This window comes from Pipistrellus kuhlii, unplaced genomic scaffold (genome assembly GCF_014108245.1).
Source record: "Pipistrellus kuhlii isolate mPipKuh1 unplaced genomic scaffold, mPipKuh1.p scaffold_m20_p_9, whole genome shotgun sequence".
Taxonomy (NCBI): Eukaryota; Metazoa; Chordata; class Mammalia; order Chiroptera; family Vespertilionidae; genus Pipistrellus; species Pipistrellus kuhlii.
The window spans coordinates 58,273,664-58,292,913 of NW_023425595.1; the positions used below are offsets into that span (position 1 = coordinate 58,273,664).

Genomic DNA, 19,250 nt, shown 5'->3' on the forward strand with positions numbered 1-19,250 from the left:
CCCTGGCCAGTGGGCCTCAGTTGGTTGGGAGTCTTCTTGGCCACTGAAAGATTGCCAGTTCGATTCCTGGTCAAGGCAAATATTCAGGTTGCATGCTCACTGCCCGGCAGGAGGCATGCAGGAGGCAGTGGATCAATGTTTTGCTCTCGCAATGATGTTTCTCTCTCTTCATCTCCCTTCTTCTCTCTCTAAAAATAAATAAAAATATTTATTAAATAAAAATCAAATAATCTTTCTCTCTCTCTCTCCCACACACACATACCAGCACACACACACACACACACACACACACACACACAGAGAGAATTTGAGAGGGCGTAAGAGAAATCACACCCCTTTACTCCTAAATGCTTCAGTGTGTTCCTGCAGAGAATAAGGATGCACCCTGACATATCCACAGTGCAATTATAAAGATGAGGAAATTTAACATTATTACAATGCTGTTATCTAACCCACAGTTTACATTCAAATTTTTCTGATTGTTCAATAGCCCAGGATCCAATAAGGGTCATCTGCTTTATTTGTTTGTCTCGTGTCTTTTGCTTTCCTTCCTCTGGAATGGTTCTCAGTTTCTTGTACTTCATACAATATTTCTTGGGTACTCTGCCATGTGGCTGGGTTTCAAAGGCTTAAACATGGCCCCTAACCATCAGGTACCACACACACACACACACACACACACACACACACAACACACACACACACACACACACACACACACACACTTTTTTTTTTTAAGAAACAGGGATGGAAAATGTGTTACAATTACCACTTATTTTCAGAAACAGAAAAATACGACAGGGTAAAAAGAACGATCCTCCTTTTCTGTAGTTGGAAAAGCTAAAATCAAATCCAACCTCAATCATTTATTAGCTAAAGTGATCTTGAGTTACTCACACTTTGGGCCTTAATTATTTCTTCTGTACAGTGAGATAGTAACAGTTAACTACAGAGTTTAAAAAGGTACAAAATAATATGTGTGAAAGTTTTCTTTTTATAAATAGTAAAGCACTGTATTCTTTATATATCTAGATGTATATGTGAGCAAAAGTAGGTTTACAGTTGTTCTCATGGACAAAGGCATGCAGGTTATGATCATAAAATACAAGGATAAGCTCTGTTGCAGGTACTCACAACTGTAAACCTACTTTTGCCCACACTGTATATGTATATATGTGTCTACTGATATACTTATGCATATAGATGTATATATAGTATGTGTATATGGAGACAGAAAGAGAATGAGAATGAGATTGAGAGAAAGCTTAAGAATGCATTTGATTTGCAGATATTTCTTATGATAGGCTCTTCTCCCACTCACTGCATAAAAGCGTTCTGAATCCCCAACTTCTCAGTTTATGAGGGGCGGTGCTCCCACTCCTCTCAGGATGGCTGTCTTCAGGGGCCATACTCAAGCAGCCTTCCCTTCTGTCCCCTAGGGAGAGAAGTTCTCTTCTTCATGCCCTGTGACCTTCCCACGAGCTTCCAGGCTGACAGTGACAGAGGAGCAGAGATCACGTCTGCCATACCCAAATATACGACAAAATACGACAGGGTAAAAAGAACGATCCTCAAATCTCTGGCGCCAGCACAGGCCTGGTACTTGCAGGGTCCTCCACAAACATTTGCGAAATGGACTGACACAATAGGACTTTGTCCAACCCCAGCATCACTGCCTCCTTCTTGAGGCAACTACTACTTAGACATCCGTGGGAAAACCAGAACTTTCATCAACCTCCTCCATATTGGGTGAACACCACATAAAAAAGAGCTCATCGCTAAAGTTTTGATTCCAGAAATACCGTTGAAACAAAGTAAGCACTATAGTCATGCAGAAATTAGAATTGCTTAAATGAATTAAAAATGAGTATCATTAACATCATTATTTAAGCCCTTCCCACTCTCTTGTGTATTCCATTCCATTTTTTCATAGCGCACATCACTCTGACGCTACCATGTTTGTTATCTCTGTGGATTTTTTGTTGTCTGCCTTCCCACTTTCTGTCTGCTTTTCTTTCTGCTGACCCCTAGAACAGTACCTAAAACAATAGATACTTAAAAAATATTTGTCTTTATGGAATAAAATACTTGAAAAGTGTTTCTTTGATAAGGCAAACATTCTCTATACACATCTCTGGATTAATAAACCTTTTTCTATAGTAATTCAACAATAAAATTTAGCCCAGCTAAAGCCCCAATGATCATTTAGAACTTTAAGGAAGTTTTCAAGATTTGCAATGTGTTAGAATCTCTTGATTCCTGAACCTGCCACCTAAAAAATTAAGCTCAAATATGGCACAAAAGCAAAGAATAATGACAAATTAAGAGAAGTGAACCTCTAAATGCTTGACAGGTCTGCATTGCTCCTTTTTATTCATTATGCAGGGTTGAGAATCAAAATAATGAAAAATAAAAGGTATGAAAACAAACAAAAAAAAAAAAGAGGTAAATGGAAAACAGTTCAAAGTCCTAGAAGTGAATGAAGAGGTGAAAGAGGTGTCAGAATATTGTAGGAAATACATGAAACCTGGAGAAACATAATGAAAAATGGAAAAATGATGGTGATCCGGGGTGCTTTCCGTCAAAATGTTCCTGGGTACTAACCACTCAGTGGAGTAACTCATGAGAATGTGGATCGTTTATCACTGCTCTGCCTGTTGTGGCTGAAATCCCTCTTGACTTCCTCTGTAAAGACCCTACAACGACTCCGCTTTATGAAAGCTCGCAAGCAAGTATAAACTTCCCTTCCCCACAACAGCTGCAAATGCACTCCATTGCTCACTTCATCCTCCCCACCCCCAGGCTAAATTTGTCCTCTGGTGATTAATAGGATTTCTGGGCCTAACAGTGGAGAGAAAAGAGAAAAAAAAAAGCCTGCATTGGACTAAACTACATGTGACTCACTATTCCTAATGTTCGTAGAACAATCCACCACAAATCAGTGAAAGTTAATGACATAGGATGGAAAAGGGAGGGATCATCCAAGAACTAGATGTCCCCACTTATGCACAGACAGGAGAAAAATCAGGGGGGGAAAAGGGAGGGGGAAAAAAAGATGTCATAAATGGATGGTTTAGAAGGTGGCAGTCTAAATCATGAGTCCTCAGAAAAAAAATTAAAAAAAAAAAAAAAAAAAAAAAAAAAAAAAAAAAAAAAAAAAAAAAAAAAAAGCATGACTAGAGCACAGGGTATCCAGCAGGAGGTGTTAGCCTGAGTCAGGAAGATAAAGGACTTTGAGTGGAAGCAGGGCCCCACTTCCTGTTTAGAATTCAGATGCAGAACTAAAAGTCCTAAACAGAAGTGGAATGAGAAAGAAAAAAAAAAGTAATGTACAGGCAGCAACCCTCCTCAGAAATAAGACAAATAATTCAGGCCCTGGAACCTCAAGTTTCAATAAATGTAACTTGGTACCGAATTCCCTAGGAATCAAATTAGAATTTCTTTAGCAGGAGTTTAGGTGGCAGGTTATGGCTGTCCAAGTCATATCACAATTATCTGGAAAGCTTATTGTTAAAAACAGAAATTCCTGCTACTCAATCTAGGCATATATCTAGATATAAACTATATATATATATCTAGATATTATATAGGATATACACTGAGTGGCCAGATTATTATGTGTTCGCAGATCATAATAATCTAGCCACTCAGTGTATATCCTATATAATAAAAGGCTAATATGCAAATTGTCCCCTCAACCAGGAGTTCAACCAGCAGGCAGGCCAGCCAACAATTGCTCATGTCCCCTCCCCATGGCCGGGCTGGCTGGACCCCACCCATGCACAAATTCATGCACTGGGCCTCTACTACACACACACACACACACACACACACACACACACACACTCTGAATGGCCAGATTATTATGCATTCAGAGATCATAATAATCTGGCCATTCAATGTAGTGTCTACAGGCCTAAGTTTTTGTTTTTTGGTGGGTTTATTTATTTGTTTGTTTGTTTGTTTTAATGTCTCTAAACAATCCTACTTTATGATCACTAGTGGAATTCACTCTTCTATGGTCTGAAGTAGAGATCATTTCTTCTGGGATTAAGATTCAAATTAATAATGCAAAACAAATCTCTCTAGAAGAGCAAAAGCATAAATTCATCCATGTTAAAATAAAAATTGATGTTTTCAGAGTTGGCTTTTCCTCTCCTTTTCTTTGTCTAGTTCTGGACAAGATTCATTCTTGGCCAGTATGTATGAGTCAGAAATTACTTCAGCATCCTTGCTTATGAAATTCACATCTTGTTTTTTCCTCAAATGACTACTACATATATCCCATGGGTTTCTTTTCATATCTGTTACCGACACTCCCCTAACTTCAAATGCAATTGTCCCTCATATCATGCATGATTTACCTCTTCTTTGGGGACTCACAGCTGGGTCTTCCGACTCCCCTTCTCTGTGGAAGGGAAGCCTGATCCTTCTAGGCTCAACCACTCTCTATTTCCCATCCACCTGCACCATAACAGTGGCAGATAGCAATGTGCAAGCTGCCCACACAGATACAATAAAAATCACAGATATCACAAGGAAAAATTCTGATGAGTATTTTGAAATCTACATCTTCTTTCTTCACACAAGAAAATTACTATCTCTCATCTTAAAGTTAAGACCAGACGTGGTAGAAATGCAGGGGCGGGGGGGGGGGGGGGCATTATCTGTTGTAGGCCAGAAATCAATCAGAAATTTGGCCTCAATCATACAACATCGGAACACCTACCTACCTTCTATTATTGGTAATAAAAATAGGAAAGGAGAATTCTGAAACACCTAGAAAAATCATACACAATACATAACCGTCCATAGCTCTCCGCACAGAAAAGAAAAACATATGGGAATATTTCATATAGGGTTCATAAAAAACAAATCAAGAAAGATCAATATATTTACTTTTAAAAAATAGACTGCCAATGAGATAATAAAGGTAATGTACCATATATAAAAGCCTTAATTTGAAAAACATCTTTATTGGAAAACATAAATTTCTACTCACCAAATTAATTAAATAGACTGTGATAGAAATTCTGTCAAAAACACTTTAAATTGACTGACATCTGAACTCAAGGCTAATAAGAATGACAACTCACCTAGCATAAAACCTAGGATTTTTTAACTTAACTGTAACCTTACTTAAAATTTTCATCAATGTGCAGGACTTACAAATAGCACATTATTAAAATGATAGTTGAGTCAAAATTAAAGTTATGCAAAAAAAATTAAACCCATAGGCAAGAAATTATTAATTTAATGATTAACAGTCATCAAATATAAAGAAAAGAGTGAGGGGAGAAGAAAGGTGGTATGTTCACTTGAGCTAAAAGATTCAAAAACAAACAAAAAAAAGTATTTAAGTTAAAAAGCAAATGTGCCAAATAACTATGAATTTATTCTATGAGATGGCAGCAGAAATGAGCTATGAGTTTGACATGTGAAATTACATGGACCCACAATCATTTCACATAAGAAAAGAATAAACTTCTTTCTCACTGAAAGAAAAAAAAACAAGATAATAACTGTTCTTTGGTAATAGATTTGGTCGAGGGTTCAATGACTCATGCAGCAGACCCTTCCATCAGAATCAGTCCGCCTGCCTTCCCCACCAGCTAATGGTGTGACCCGACACAGGCAGCTTGACCTATCAGTGCTTCCATTTCTTCTCTTCTAAGTCAGACATAATTTCCCCCGGAATTCTGCTGATACTAAAAAGAAGCAATATGATCTCCTGATAAAAGAGCAATAATAGTTTTTTAAGAGCCTTGAGAAACCTGTTATGAGAGTATTAGTTAAGTAAGTTGGCTCACTGGCCACCGATAGTGTTGAAAGAAATTAATCTATGGCAAGCTGAGGGTGAGGAGAGAATAATGATATTAGCAAAGACTGCTCATGGTGCCTTATACTTTAAACATCTTCAACAAATAGAATTGCAAGTCATATCACTTTGAAGTGATACCCAAATCTCTAAGAGATTCTATTTCCCACTGTCTAATGCTGACTAACTCCATTCTGGAAACTTATTTTTTTTTACCAAATCAAAGAGAAAGATTCTACTTATCAGTATCATGAATCATTTATGCTAAAAATCTGACCATGAATTTTTAAGCAGTGTATAAATTCAGTCATAAATCTTGAAAAATCACCCAAAATGGAAAACAGAAACACAATATTTTTATAGTTTGCATTTATCAAAATTTTAAGGTGATATCAGGTGCTATTTTTGTTCATTAAAAGGGAAAGCACGCATCTATTAGAATGACTAAAATCCAAAATCTGGTGGCACCAATTTCTGGAGAGGAAGAAGAGAATGGTACAGCCATTTTGGAATACACTTTGATCATTTCTCTTCTTTTTCTTTCTTTCTTATTTTTTTGTTTGCTTGTTTATTGATTTTTTAAAGAAAGGAAGAGGAAGAAACATTGATGTGTGAGTGCAACAGCCATTGGGTGCTTCCTAAAAACCCCCTGTCTCTAAACTGAAAATGATTCAAATTGCAATGAAACTGTATTCTCAATACCATTGAGATACAGTCTTAAACATTTTTGTTACTACTGGTCACATACAAAAAGTATCACAGGTATATTTGAAATAGTAATGAGCTAAGTAAAATGCAATATCATGACAATTATCATAATTGAGAGAAATAGAGAGACATATATAATTAGCTTTAGAGTGGTCATGTAAATTCAATCACATTCCAACAACTCTGTAAAGTAGCATGAAGTAGTGAAAATAATGTGGGGTTTACCTTGGTCAGATAGTGCAGTTAGTTAAAATGTCATCCTTACATGCCAAGGTTGTAGTTTTGATCCCCAGTCAGGGCACATATAAGAATCAATGAATTGCTGAAACCAGTTTTGCTCAGTGGATAGGGCATCAGCCTGCGGACTGAAAGGTCCAGGGTTCAATTCCGGTCAAGGGCATGTACCTGGGTTGTGGGCACATCACAAGTAGGAGGTGTGCAAGAGGCAGCTGATCAATGATTCTCTCTCATCGATGTTTCTAATTCCCTATCCCTCTCCTTTCTTCTCGGTAAAAAATCAATAAAATATATATGTTTTTAAAAATCAATGAATACATAAATAAGTGGAACAATCTTCTCTCTAAAATCAATCAATTAAAATTTTTAATTTTTTAATTTTTCTTTTTTTAAATTCTCACCTGACGATATTTTTTTATTGGTTTTTAGAGGGGATGAAGAGAGGGGGAGAGACAGAGAGAGAGAAACATCGAAGTGAGAGAGACACATTGATTGTCTGACTCCTCCTGCATGCACCCCGATCCAGCAGGGATCTAGCCTCCAACTGAGGTACGTTCCCTTGACTGGACTCTGACCCTTCAGTCCCAAGGCCAATGCTCTATCCACTGAGCCAAATCGAGTAGTGCTCAATAAAAATAAATAAAATTTTAAAGAAGGCAGGGCTGGTATCAGTCTACATAGGCTTAATTCCTGCTTTTTGCAGCTTGTCATCACTGACAAAGGAACTTAACAAGTTCATGGCCCTCAGCAGCAGTTTCCTTATCTAAAAAACTGAGCAATATTGACCTCCCAGGTATAATGTAAACATTCTTGTGTGACTATTCAATAATAAGAGCAAACACTTATGAAATATTGTTAAGTATCAGGCTTCGTTATATATACTTTAAATAAATTATTTAATTTTTCAAACAACTTTAGGAGGTATAGAATTATATTATCCCCATTTTACATATTAGGAATATGAAGTGTAAAAGATTACACAGGTCATTCCAGTTCACACAATTAGTAAGTGGTGGAGCTTTGCTTTCAGCACAAGTAGTCTGCTCCAAACCACTATATTGTAATACCATTATTAAATCAGTTAATAAATCTGGGCCTTCCAACCACATTAACTCTAATTCATCTCATTAAACTATGGACCCTATCTACTTTTAATGAAAGAGAAAAAAATGATCACTTACCAACTTATAATAACAAAAAATATACTAGCAGAATTTATTTATTGTTATTGATCTTAATTTGTCAATAAAGCCAGGAAATGGTTATTATACCAACCTAGTCAACATTCAAGATGTTAAATATGTTAAACATATTACAGCTCACTAAAAAACTATATGATTTTAAGAGTTCTTCTAAGAAAACCCCAAGGTAATCTTAACCCTAAGTAAGGCTGGCTAATTCTTCAGTTTTATGGCCAATTTAAAGGCTCTAGATGCACATTCAAAATCACATTAAAACCAAAAAGTACATACAAGTTAACATGTAAGCAACAAACTATTGCTTATAAAAAAAAAAAAAAAAAAAGTAAAGCTCCATACCAGCTCATGGTTCTAGAATCTGAAACTTTGTGGGGAGCTCTGATTTCATAGTATTTCAGAGTCCTTGAGGCCAGGAAAATACTATGGGGTAGAAGCCCCGATGGTCATCTCCTCCTCCTTCCTCCTCGCCTTCCCAACAAATAATCCCATGACAACATTACTTGGATTCTGACTTGACACATGCTAAGTCTTTAGAGACAACAAAGCCCTGCTCTAACAGAAGACCTGTGATACAGACAACTTGAATGAACACTCCCTCACAATCCATGTCCTTCCTGATTATTTTGAGAGAAAACACACTTAACAAGGGCAGAATAAGGCTATGCTTTATTAATAATCAGTAAATAACTGATACCTATTAAAATATCAAGCCTTAGTTTGCTACATGTCATCAGCAAATAAATTACCTAGAGCTCTCATTTCTATCCTTGTGTGGAATGCCTTTTTTTACACCATCTCCTACCACTCATAGCTCCTGATGCTATATACCAAAACACCCACCATCCCGTTAATGGCATAACAACGGAAATAGTTCATCACCCCTGATCACTTTAAATTGCATTATGGCAAAGGGAGCTATGCATTTTATCATCCTTCTCCCTTAGCTCTGTCCCCACAATATTACCTAAGCCCACAGCACAGGACCAGGTGGCACCACGTGGTATAGACACTTTCATGCTTTATCATAGAGGCTTCATTGTACCACTCAACCACTACATTTCCCCAAGAAAATGATCAATGATGCAACTCACAGGCACGTACATACATTTTTACTACTTAACTGGAGCTAAAAATGGGCTTTGTGGATTATGGCTGGGAAAGGTTTGCATTTTTCAGACAACCCGAATTAGAAGATCATGTTGGTATGCAAGAGACATATACCAAATAAAGCAATCAATTTAACACTAAAAGCCTTTATCAGGGAGGGCATGGTTCACAACCATCTTTCTTTGTACAGCCTTTTCCCAGAGTTTAAAGCTTTGTTAGACTGCATTATCGCAGCGACTGCCAGAGCACCAAAATGAGGCGAATGGATGACAGGGAGCAGTCTGTACTTAATATCCCTAATTTGTAAATGATGAGACAGAAATAGCAACAACCGGTTTCTAAGCCAACTAAAGAGAAATAGACGGTGGAAATCTTGCTGATTGGAAAAAGTCCTTTCCCATTAGCAGCAGGCATGAGCCACTCTGTAATGTGCATGCGCTTTTTCGGGGAGTCCTGGGAAGCCAGGACAGAGCAAACACAGGACAGAGGCATCACTGGCCTTCTGTAGCAAGCTGGCTCCTCTCTTCAGGCGCCTCTTCCTTAATCCATGCCAACTACTAGATTCCAAGTCCAACTTGAAGAGCCAATGAATAGTCAAACTATCTTCAGGAGGATAGTAAGTCGATAGAGATGGTCCCTCTGAAAAGAGTAAAATGTGCTACTCTGATCATATTTTCTGACCTATGACTTTAAAGCTTTTTCCTTAACAGGTGAAATATAAATAACATTCAGATGAGAGAGCAAACACATTTCTAGCCTCTACCATTTCTAGGTTAAGAAGGTGAGAAAAGTATGTATTTCCCAATCCCACCAATGTTCTAACCACTTTCCCCAAAGGTAATGAATATAAATCATAGGGTTGGAAAACTGCCTACTGGCATCCACAAAGAGAAGGTTTCCAAGCATCAAATTTCTCCCAACCTGGTTGAAACTATTTCTCCATACTAAACTCCCACCCTCAAAATAAAACAACTTCCTTTCTTGTGCAGTGGTTTTCTGTCCAGTGAGTTAATCAACTCTTGCATGCTCATAAATGATTACACAAGAGAATTTAAATGTAATTTTTCAAAAAGATAAAATCTAAGCCAACCAAAATAAATCATAGTTCAATGACTTGTTAAAAACAAAAGTCTCACTGGCTGGGTGGCTCGGCTGGTTAGAGCCGTGGTCGGCAAACTGCGGCTCGTGAGCCACATGTGGCTCCTTGGCCCCTTGATGGTGGCTCTTTCACAAAATGCCACGGCCTGGGCGAGTCTGTTTTGAAGAAGTGGTTTTAGAAGAAGTTTAAGTTTAAAAAATTTGGCTCTCAAAAGAAATTTCAATAGTTGTACTGTTGATATTTGGCTCTGTTGACTAATGACCGTTAGAGCATTACTTAGCATATTGTTAAATTATGGGTTCAATCCCCAGACACATATAAGAAGCAACCAATGATTGTATAAACAAAGTGGAACAACAGAATGATCTATATGTATGACAGCTTAAGTGACCACTCAACCAGTAGACTGGTTGCTATGACCCACACTAACCACCAGGGGCAGATGCACAATGTACGATCAGCCCCCTGGTGGTCAGTGCACTGCCACGGCCAACCTCCTGCGGTCCCTTCCCCCCTGCTGGCCAACCTCTACAGCCCCTCCCCTTGCCCAGCTGGTGAACCTTCCATGGCCACCCCATGCCCCTTGCTGGCCAGCCCTGATCAGGACTGGGCAAGATGCCATTATGGGCCCTAATCGCTGGCCAGGCCAAGGGACCCCTCTCATGCACAATTCCATGCACAGGGCCTCTAGAATATTTATATTTATTTCTCTTTCTCAAATCATTTTTTTTTAATGGGGAAGAAAGCATAAAGCTTTCAATGAATATGACCAATAAAGCTGTTATATTTGTCCTCAGAGAGTCAAATATTTCAAGAGTTATGAAAGGACATTATTCAAAAGGGAACAGCTACCTCTCCATCATTACCTGTTAGATCCAGGCCAGCATCTGGCCAACAGGTGGCAGGCATTTAGTTTTACTCTTCAGAAATTTAAATTTTGCAAGGTCACACTTTTTACATTTTAGGAACAACCCATGGTTCCGTAGCGGGGGAAAGTGTTTCTTTTCTAGAACAAATGTAGTATTTATGGAAATCCAAAACCTGATATACAGTCATCTTCTAAATTATAAGTACCTAGCTTAAATCTACTCATTCCCGAATATCATCAGGTAGCACACTACCTATTGCTCTTTCCACTCACTACTCACCCTGTACCTCATGGCTACTGTTGAAGGGCAACTAAGCTGCTCTGGGTCACAGTGTCATCTGGTAGTTACCAAGCCAAATTGTCTGACCTTGAGTTTCTTTGTGGACTTGAGCACACTTGCCTGCAAGTCATGGTTCATATGCTATTAGTACTCCTTATATGTTTATTATCTTGAACACCTCATACTCTCTCTAAACCACTGATTCTCAAGGTAGGAAGCAAAAGGAAAGGAGATGGAAAATACAAGGAAATGTTTATAAATGGGTAAGAGCAACTTTGCCCTGGCTGGTCTTGCTCAGTGGATAGAGCACCTGCCTGCAGACAGAAGGGTCCCAGGTTTGATTCCAGTCAAGGGCACATGTCTGGGTTTCGGGCTCAATCCCCTGTGGGTGTGGGGGGGATGTGCAAGAGGCAGCCGATCCATGATTCTCTCTCATCACTGATGTTTCTGTCTCTCTCTCCCTCTCCCTTCCTCTCTGAAATCAACAAAAAATGTGTTTTTAAAAAATACTAAACATCCTTCAGTCAAGATTCTGATACATCCTTCTTAGTGGGGCATCACCTCACCTACAATGTGTCCAGAGAAAGAGATGTTAATGATGGGAGAGTCCTTGAAAATACAAAATCAGAAAACTGTGAACAGCTCCAGGGTAATGCCCGTCTGCCCTTCCTTTATCCTCATCCTTCATCTGATCCAACAATAGGATTTACTTGGGGTACGACATTCCCACAGTTGTACTAAGACTAAGATTGAGCTATTACAGACAAACCACTTACACATCTATATGCTTCCCCTCACAAAATCTCCATGTTCTTAGAATAATATCTTGTGTTTACGAAGATACCTAGGATGAAAATGTAGTCATGTATTCTGGAGTCTCCACTTGAGTGTATAAGCCACTAGGAGTCAGATAAGTTTAGAAAAATCTGGGTTGAAGTTATCTGGAATTTGTTTGTGAAAGGGACTCAGAAGTCTCCAAGGAAAGCACTTACTCTAAAGGGAGAGAAAATCGTGAAAACAACTTTGCCCCCATTTCCATCGCCTGACTCTGAGGGAAATGTGATTCTGAGCTCCCCCTGGAGTCAGTCCCTAAGATTTCTTGTCCCTGCCATCACCGCATGGATTCCTCTCAGTCAGAAGGAAAAAGGAGGATTCAACAAAATTTGAAAGAGGTTATTGTTCACTAAAAAAAACTCTGTAAGACATGAGGGCAAGAGGTATTCCTGCTGTGGTACCTACTTTGCGTATAATACAGCATAGGTCTCACACACCAAGAACATCACATATTATAGTGTGACGTATGGATCGTTATGGTCCCTTGATGCTGAGTGCATGATTAAGTGCAGTTTATAGCAGCAACCCTTAGTCCTTTGGGGAGCACTCAAAAATAGCACCTTGGTCATAAATACTAGGATCTTTAAGATGGACACACACACTACCACCCAGGGCACACAGCCCTCTGGAGATGACCTGCCTCACTCCTTCTGAGTCCACTGAGTACCTATGACCTATTCTCCAGCCACAACCAGAGCCTCCCAGAAACAATGGAGCAATCATATCAGAAATAATAGCATTTGGGCCTTGAGAGGACAGAAAGATCCTCAATTTTAGTTGAGGGCAAACATACTTAGAAAAGTTTCCCTGGAATGCATGTATATATATATATATATTTCTTAATTGATTTTTTGTAGAGAGGAAGAAAGAGAGATAGAGAGCTTGAAACATCAATGAGAGAATCCTCGACCAGCTGCCTCTTGCACACCCCCCGCTGGGGATGTGCCCGCAACCAAGGTACATGCCCTTGACCAGAATCAAACCCAGGACCTTTCAGTCTGCAGGCTGACGCTCTATCCACTGAGCCAAACCAGTTTCGGTGGAATGTATTTTTATTATAATGTTTTCCAATCTCCAGGCAAATGCCACATATAATTTCCACTGAAGCATCTTCAGGAGTATTGAAATTAGATCACTTGATGACAAGGTCTCAATCTGACATAGCTTCAATCTACCAAACTTTTCATCAGTAGAAAATAAAACATTTACACCTTTACTTTTCTCATTTTCCTCATTCATTCTCTCTTAACTATATAAACATGTAGTTAATATACCGAGTATGTTAGCAGTGCACTGAAGAATTCCCGAGATGTCCTCGATTTCCTCTTTGCTGGAATGGTCCGCATAGGAGCATCTGTTAGAGATATTGTGGAAATTCTTTTCTGCATCCCTGTAACTAAGAAAAAAACAAAATCAGCATATGGAGAAAAATGTCAAAGCATCTGCATCTGCAAATGCACTCATATACATATGCACCAATGCACGTGGTCTGTGCTCTCAGCAAAATCACATTTTAAAATAGCTGACCCTTTAAGACGTAGTTTATGACATTACCCACCATTAACATCAGCATTAGCAGTGTGGACCTGGAACTGGAGACAATCACTAATAAGGAATCTATGTTTGGGGGGGGGGGGGAGAATAATAAATGAGGAAAACCAGAAGGTAGATGAGCTTTATGTAACTAAAATGTCCTTATGTGCGTGTTTCATAGCTGCTGGCAATTGCTTCTATACAGAACTTGCCTAGAAAAAAAATTAACACCACTAATTTAGTGCATTGGCACCAACTGTGTTGAAAGCAAATACGTCTTAACCTCTATCACAGACAGTCAGGAAGACAGCGTGGTGCTTGGATAATAAGCAAACAAATTGGAGGCTGACAGAATTTCAATCATGGTCTCACCATTTTCTTTTTAAATTAACAAAATCAATAGGTGATATTATATTAGTTTCAGGTATCCAACAGGCTTATTCAACATTAATATATGTAACAAAGTGGTCACCAGGCTACGTCTAGCAACCATCTGTCATCACCCAAGGTTGTTTGGATATTATTGACTAGATTCCCTACGCTGCATACTGCAGCCCTGTGACTTATTTTATAACTGAAACAGCGTACGTCTTGTGCCCCTTCACGTTCTTTACCATTTTCTACCTGTGAGATTAGGGGCAAGTAACCTCACCTCTGTAGTCTAACTTTCCTCCTTCATAAAATGGAGAAGCTTCCTAGGGTTCTTGTACGGACGGCATGACAGAATGCTGTAACCAGATGTTAACTGGAATTTCTCCAGCTGCTCTGACTAAGAGCGAAGGCACCAAAGCTCCCACATTCCAAAAGAGAAGCCAAGAAGACCAGACATCTCCAGAACCTCTGAAATGACTAAAGAGCCACTGCCACTCTCACCCACCGCCACCTGACAGGAGTGAAGAGATATGCAAACATAGAAAGGAAATCCTCAGAAGGGCCACTGGCCCACTGGCCTAGAAAGAGAGCTTTTCCCCTCCCCCCATGAGGAAAGAAGAGCAGGGGTTGCTCCCTGAGGGAGCCCAGCTGCTGAGAGAGTTTGGGGCTTGAATGTCTCACTCCTCAGTGGACATCTGCTGAGGAATTCTGGACCATCCCTTTGTGCCACACTGAGCAGAGAAAGTAGTTTCTGGAGAGAGTTACAACAGGAAAAAGAAGGCGCCAAACTGGGAACAGCCTGTAGTCATGCCTGATGTTCCATCCACTGTTTTCCAGGCAGGGGTAAGAATCCCACTAGCAAGACTGAGTGAGGGGTGCAGGCCTCAGGTCCAGGGCAGGGGCCTCTGAAGCAAAGCGGGCCCATCCATGCACCTCACTGAGGACATCACTGCCAAGAAGGGACTATTGCAGCAACCAGTGAGGTTTTCCTGTCCATTCTCGCCTGGCACCTCACATCGGAAGAGAACAGGACCTAGAAAGGAGTGGCCTGGAGGGTGGGAGTGAACAGCCACATCACATCCCCTCTGCACTGCTTTGGGAGTTCCTCAGGCCAAGCGGGCCCAGGCACAGAGGGGTATAAGAGTGAGATGGGACGTGAGATTAAAGATTTCAGTTGGTCTGAAGTGGACTTTATACTCCCTGAATGCATTTGGAAAACAGTGATGTGCCCAAGCTGACATTGAAGGGGACTCATGCTAACATGTTTGATGTGATTGGAGAGAAAAGGTAAAATGGCTTAGTGGTTGTACACCTTACTGAGATCTGACTCCAAAAAACAGTTAGGCAAAATGCTTTCTACAGTTTCTAGAAGGCAGTACTCAGTCAATAAAAGGTGGAAAGGGGAACATGGGTGTTAAACAGAGACAAAGAAAGTATGTTTAAATCAAGTGCCACCATTTTCAAATATTTTTGTCACAGTCCTGATTTATTCAACTGTACAATGATTCTATGAAATAGGTAGTTAGGACTAAATAAAATAACAGATGTAAAGTGCCCCATGTATTGGCTCACACGTAGGGAGCAATCAATAGCTATTAGCTTTCATCTAACGTCTTGTTTTTATTCCACAAGATAATTATTTTTTGTAAATACATAAAAATACTAGATCATGTTTTAGATTAAAAAAATCTACAACCACAAAAACCTAACCATGGAATTATATAAGTAATACCATTGACGTTTGTTTCCAATATAATCAGAGTTCACCCACTCCTAATTTTACTTCTAATGTTCTTTTGAAATTATTCTAGCTTAATCCCCATCCAATTGTCAAAAGAAAAAGAGAACAGAAGGTTGGCTGTATAAAACAAACACAGGGCCCACAGTGATGATTGGAGTAATAGAATTTAATTTTAGATGACTATAGGAAATGGCATTCCAGGCCAATATGAGGTTGGCAGCAATCCTACCCAGGGTATTAGCACAATGATACTAATTCTGGCAAAAGAAAAAAAAAAAGTTAATGACATCATTCTAAATACATATTTCTTTGTACTTTCCTGTTAAAATGTATAATGAATGAACATAAAAACTCCAAAAGATTATCATGTGCTTTTAATCATAGTGTTAAAGAAATCTCTGCTTTGTCTACACTGTCATAGTAACCTGCTTTTGTGAGCTACAGACCAGTAGGAGTAATGCAGTATAAACATGAGTAACAGTAGTTGGGTTAGGCACTCCAGAGGCAGAAATTTAGGTTTAAAAAAAAAAGAATCCAAACTTTGTAAGAAGAAAGTGGTAACTAGAACAGGAGGGGGCATGCTTATGTTTAGCTCCTGATGCTAACCAACTGATTGCAAACTTTAAAGGCTCATGGAGGACAGGGAAAGGATGGAACAGGAGAGCCAAGGAAAGGACAATCCATGAAAATTGAGGTGCATAGGAGTCAGGTACTAATGGTGGTAATAATTCAACAAATGTATTGATTATTCTTGTGTACCAGGTACTGTACTACTTTATATGATTACATGTCTTAACACATTATCATTAATATTTTATTCAAAATTTACCCAACCCTGTAATTATTACCCTTTTAAAAATAAGAAAATCGAGGCTCAGAGTGGTTTAATAATCCATCCAGGATCAAAGGTAGAATCTGACTTTTAAGTCTAATGTATCTAGTATGTCTGCTTCCGAAGCACATTTTTTCAGTCCCTGCTCTATACTACACAACAAGGATGCACAGAGAGAAGGAAGGGCAGACGACAGTATCAAGAATGGCATCAGACACAAATGTCATTGTAAAGCAGATGTGCCTCCATCCTGACTTCCTTTTTGTTCCCAGAAGAACCTTAGTATCTCCTCCTTACCCCTTTTTCTTCCCAGTATTCTTCCCACCCAACACTGCCCCAAAACCTAGTCCATCCCTAGAGGCTTGAGTTAAAGCAGCACAAGCATGTACATTCAATGCTCCCTTTTCTCATTCTAGGTTGAGGGAGGAGAAGACAACTAGGTTACACAAACAAGAAGCTATTCAAGTGAGCATTCTTGTGTAGGATTCATATAGTAATCAAAAGGTACCATAAAATCAATCTGACACACAGTGGCAGAACATTAAGTGTTAATGGAAAACTATGCAAATAAATGAATGTAATCTATAATAAAAGCGTAATATGCTTATTAGACCAGACAGCCAAACGACGTTTCAGATGTCATTCTGGATGTCCTTCCAGAAGAAGCTGCAGCAGCGGGGAGCCAAGGCAGAGGTGGTTAGGGGCAATCAGGCAGGCAGGCTAGCAGTTAGGAGCCATCAGGCAAGCAAGCAAGTGGTTAGGGGTGATCAGGCAGACAGGTGAGCAGTTAGGGGCAATCAAGCAGGGAGGCAGAGTGGTTAGAGGTGATCAGGTAAGCAGGCAGGTGAACAGTTAGGACCCAGCAATCCTGGATTGCAAGAGGGTGCAGGCTGGGCTGAGGGACTCCACCCTCCCACCCCTCTCATCCCCCGTGCATGAATTTTGTGTACTGGATCTCTAGTTTAGCTATAAAGAAAAGGGTCCTGGGTACTAGCACTATAAATTTATAATTCTTTTGGGCTCACCCCTCATTTTACACCCCCTTCCCAAGCATAATTCACTCTTTTATCCATTATATACAAATTTGTGTTCATACCCCTAGGGTGCAACTTATTTATTTATTCACACTTCCTCACTGCTCCCCCCCCCCAAAAAAAAAAAAATTGTTAGTCCCTGCTATGTACCAAGCATTTACAAAAGTACAGAAATATAAAAGTAAGATAAATAATCAAATAATAAAACAAGTGAGGTCATATAAGCTAATGATAAGCACTATGAAAAGGAATAATGAAGAGTAAAACAGAATGATCAGAGTTGGAGGCTGAGGTAGGGGATGGAGGGCCACTTTAGATTGGGTGACCAGGGAAGGTTCTTCAGAAGATATTATATTTAAACAGACACCTAAATGTATAAAAAGAATAATATATACAAACACCTGGAAACAAAGCATTACAGGAAAAGGAAACAGTGCATGCAAAGGCCTGGAGGTTGAGCAAGCTTGGTATAGTTGAGATACCAACAGGTGGCTGGAATGTTGGAGTGGAGTGAAATAGGGGGAGTGGAAGGGGATGAAATCAGAGAGGTATGCAGAGGACAGGTCACAGGAAGAATTCGGATTTTATCTGATCACAGTCAGTCTTGATACGGTTCAACACCAGGATTTCGAAGTGTGATCCCTGGACCTGATGCATCAGCATAATCTGGGAACTTAGACATGCCAACTCCTTTGGCTGAGTTATAATAAATAAGACCTCCATATTGGGATCTCACCTAAAAAATATATGAATTGATGCTGTGATACAATAATAACAAGGCAGTGTGACAAAAACAAAGTAGGGTGTTTGTATGTGTCTATGTTTTATTCAGACATAAGTGATTAATAAATCTGAATTGTATTTCAAATAAAAATTTTAAGAATGCCAATTCTTGAGCCTCTCCCAGACAACCTGATGGGGAATGGTGGAGGCAGGGCCCAGAAATCTGAGGTTCAGCAAGTCTGACAGGTGATTCTAATACCCATTAACACTTGAGAACCACTGGGCTAAAGGAAATGGTATGACCTAACTTTTTTTATCATTTGGCTGCGGTGAGAATATAGTGTTAAGGGACGGGAGTGGATACCAAAAAACTAGATGGGAACCTCTAAGTGAGAAAGGATGGTGACAATGGAGAGGAAGAGATTTATCACACCACATGAATAAATTATTTTAGCGCTCATTTTCCAACTTGAATGATGTCTATGAATGAATAAATGAACAAGTGAATGGATGAATTAAGGAGCAGAACCAACGTTTAAAGATAAAGTTGCTGAGCTTCAGAGAGGCTATCTTACTGCCTAATGAGAAGCTCCATCCTCTGCTCCCTCCCAACCCTCCATCTGTGTGATCCTTTGAACTGCTCCCTGCATCCAAGTCTAGGTCTTGGAGACTAAAAATGCCTCTGAGGATGTCTATAGGCTACTGGCATATGAATTCATCAAAAGGCAGAATCATGGAGTCTAATAAATAAAGCAGATCCAAGGGCAGAGCTTTAAAGGAAAGGAAAGGGAGCATGGGAAAGTCAATGGTTAGAGGCTGGATTAAGAAATTGAGAAGGACTATTATAGATCCTACTCCCTGCAAT

General features: G+C 39.4%; 1 protein-coding gene across 1 annotated transcript in view; it reads right to left on the reverse strand.

The window, feature by feature from the left end:
• GUCY1A2 (guanylate cyclase 1 soluble subunit alpha 2) overlaps positions 1–19,250 on the reverse strand; it is a 244,959-nt gene that overhangs the window by 188,899 nt on the left and 36,810 nt on the right. The window contains exon 3 of the mRNA XM_036426867.2: positions 13,425–13,546. Within this exon, the coding sequence (XP_036282760.1) occupies positions 13,425–13,546 (122 nt within the window). The remainder of the gene's footprint in view (positions 1–13,424; positions 13,547–19,250) is intronic.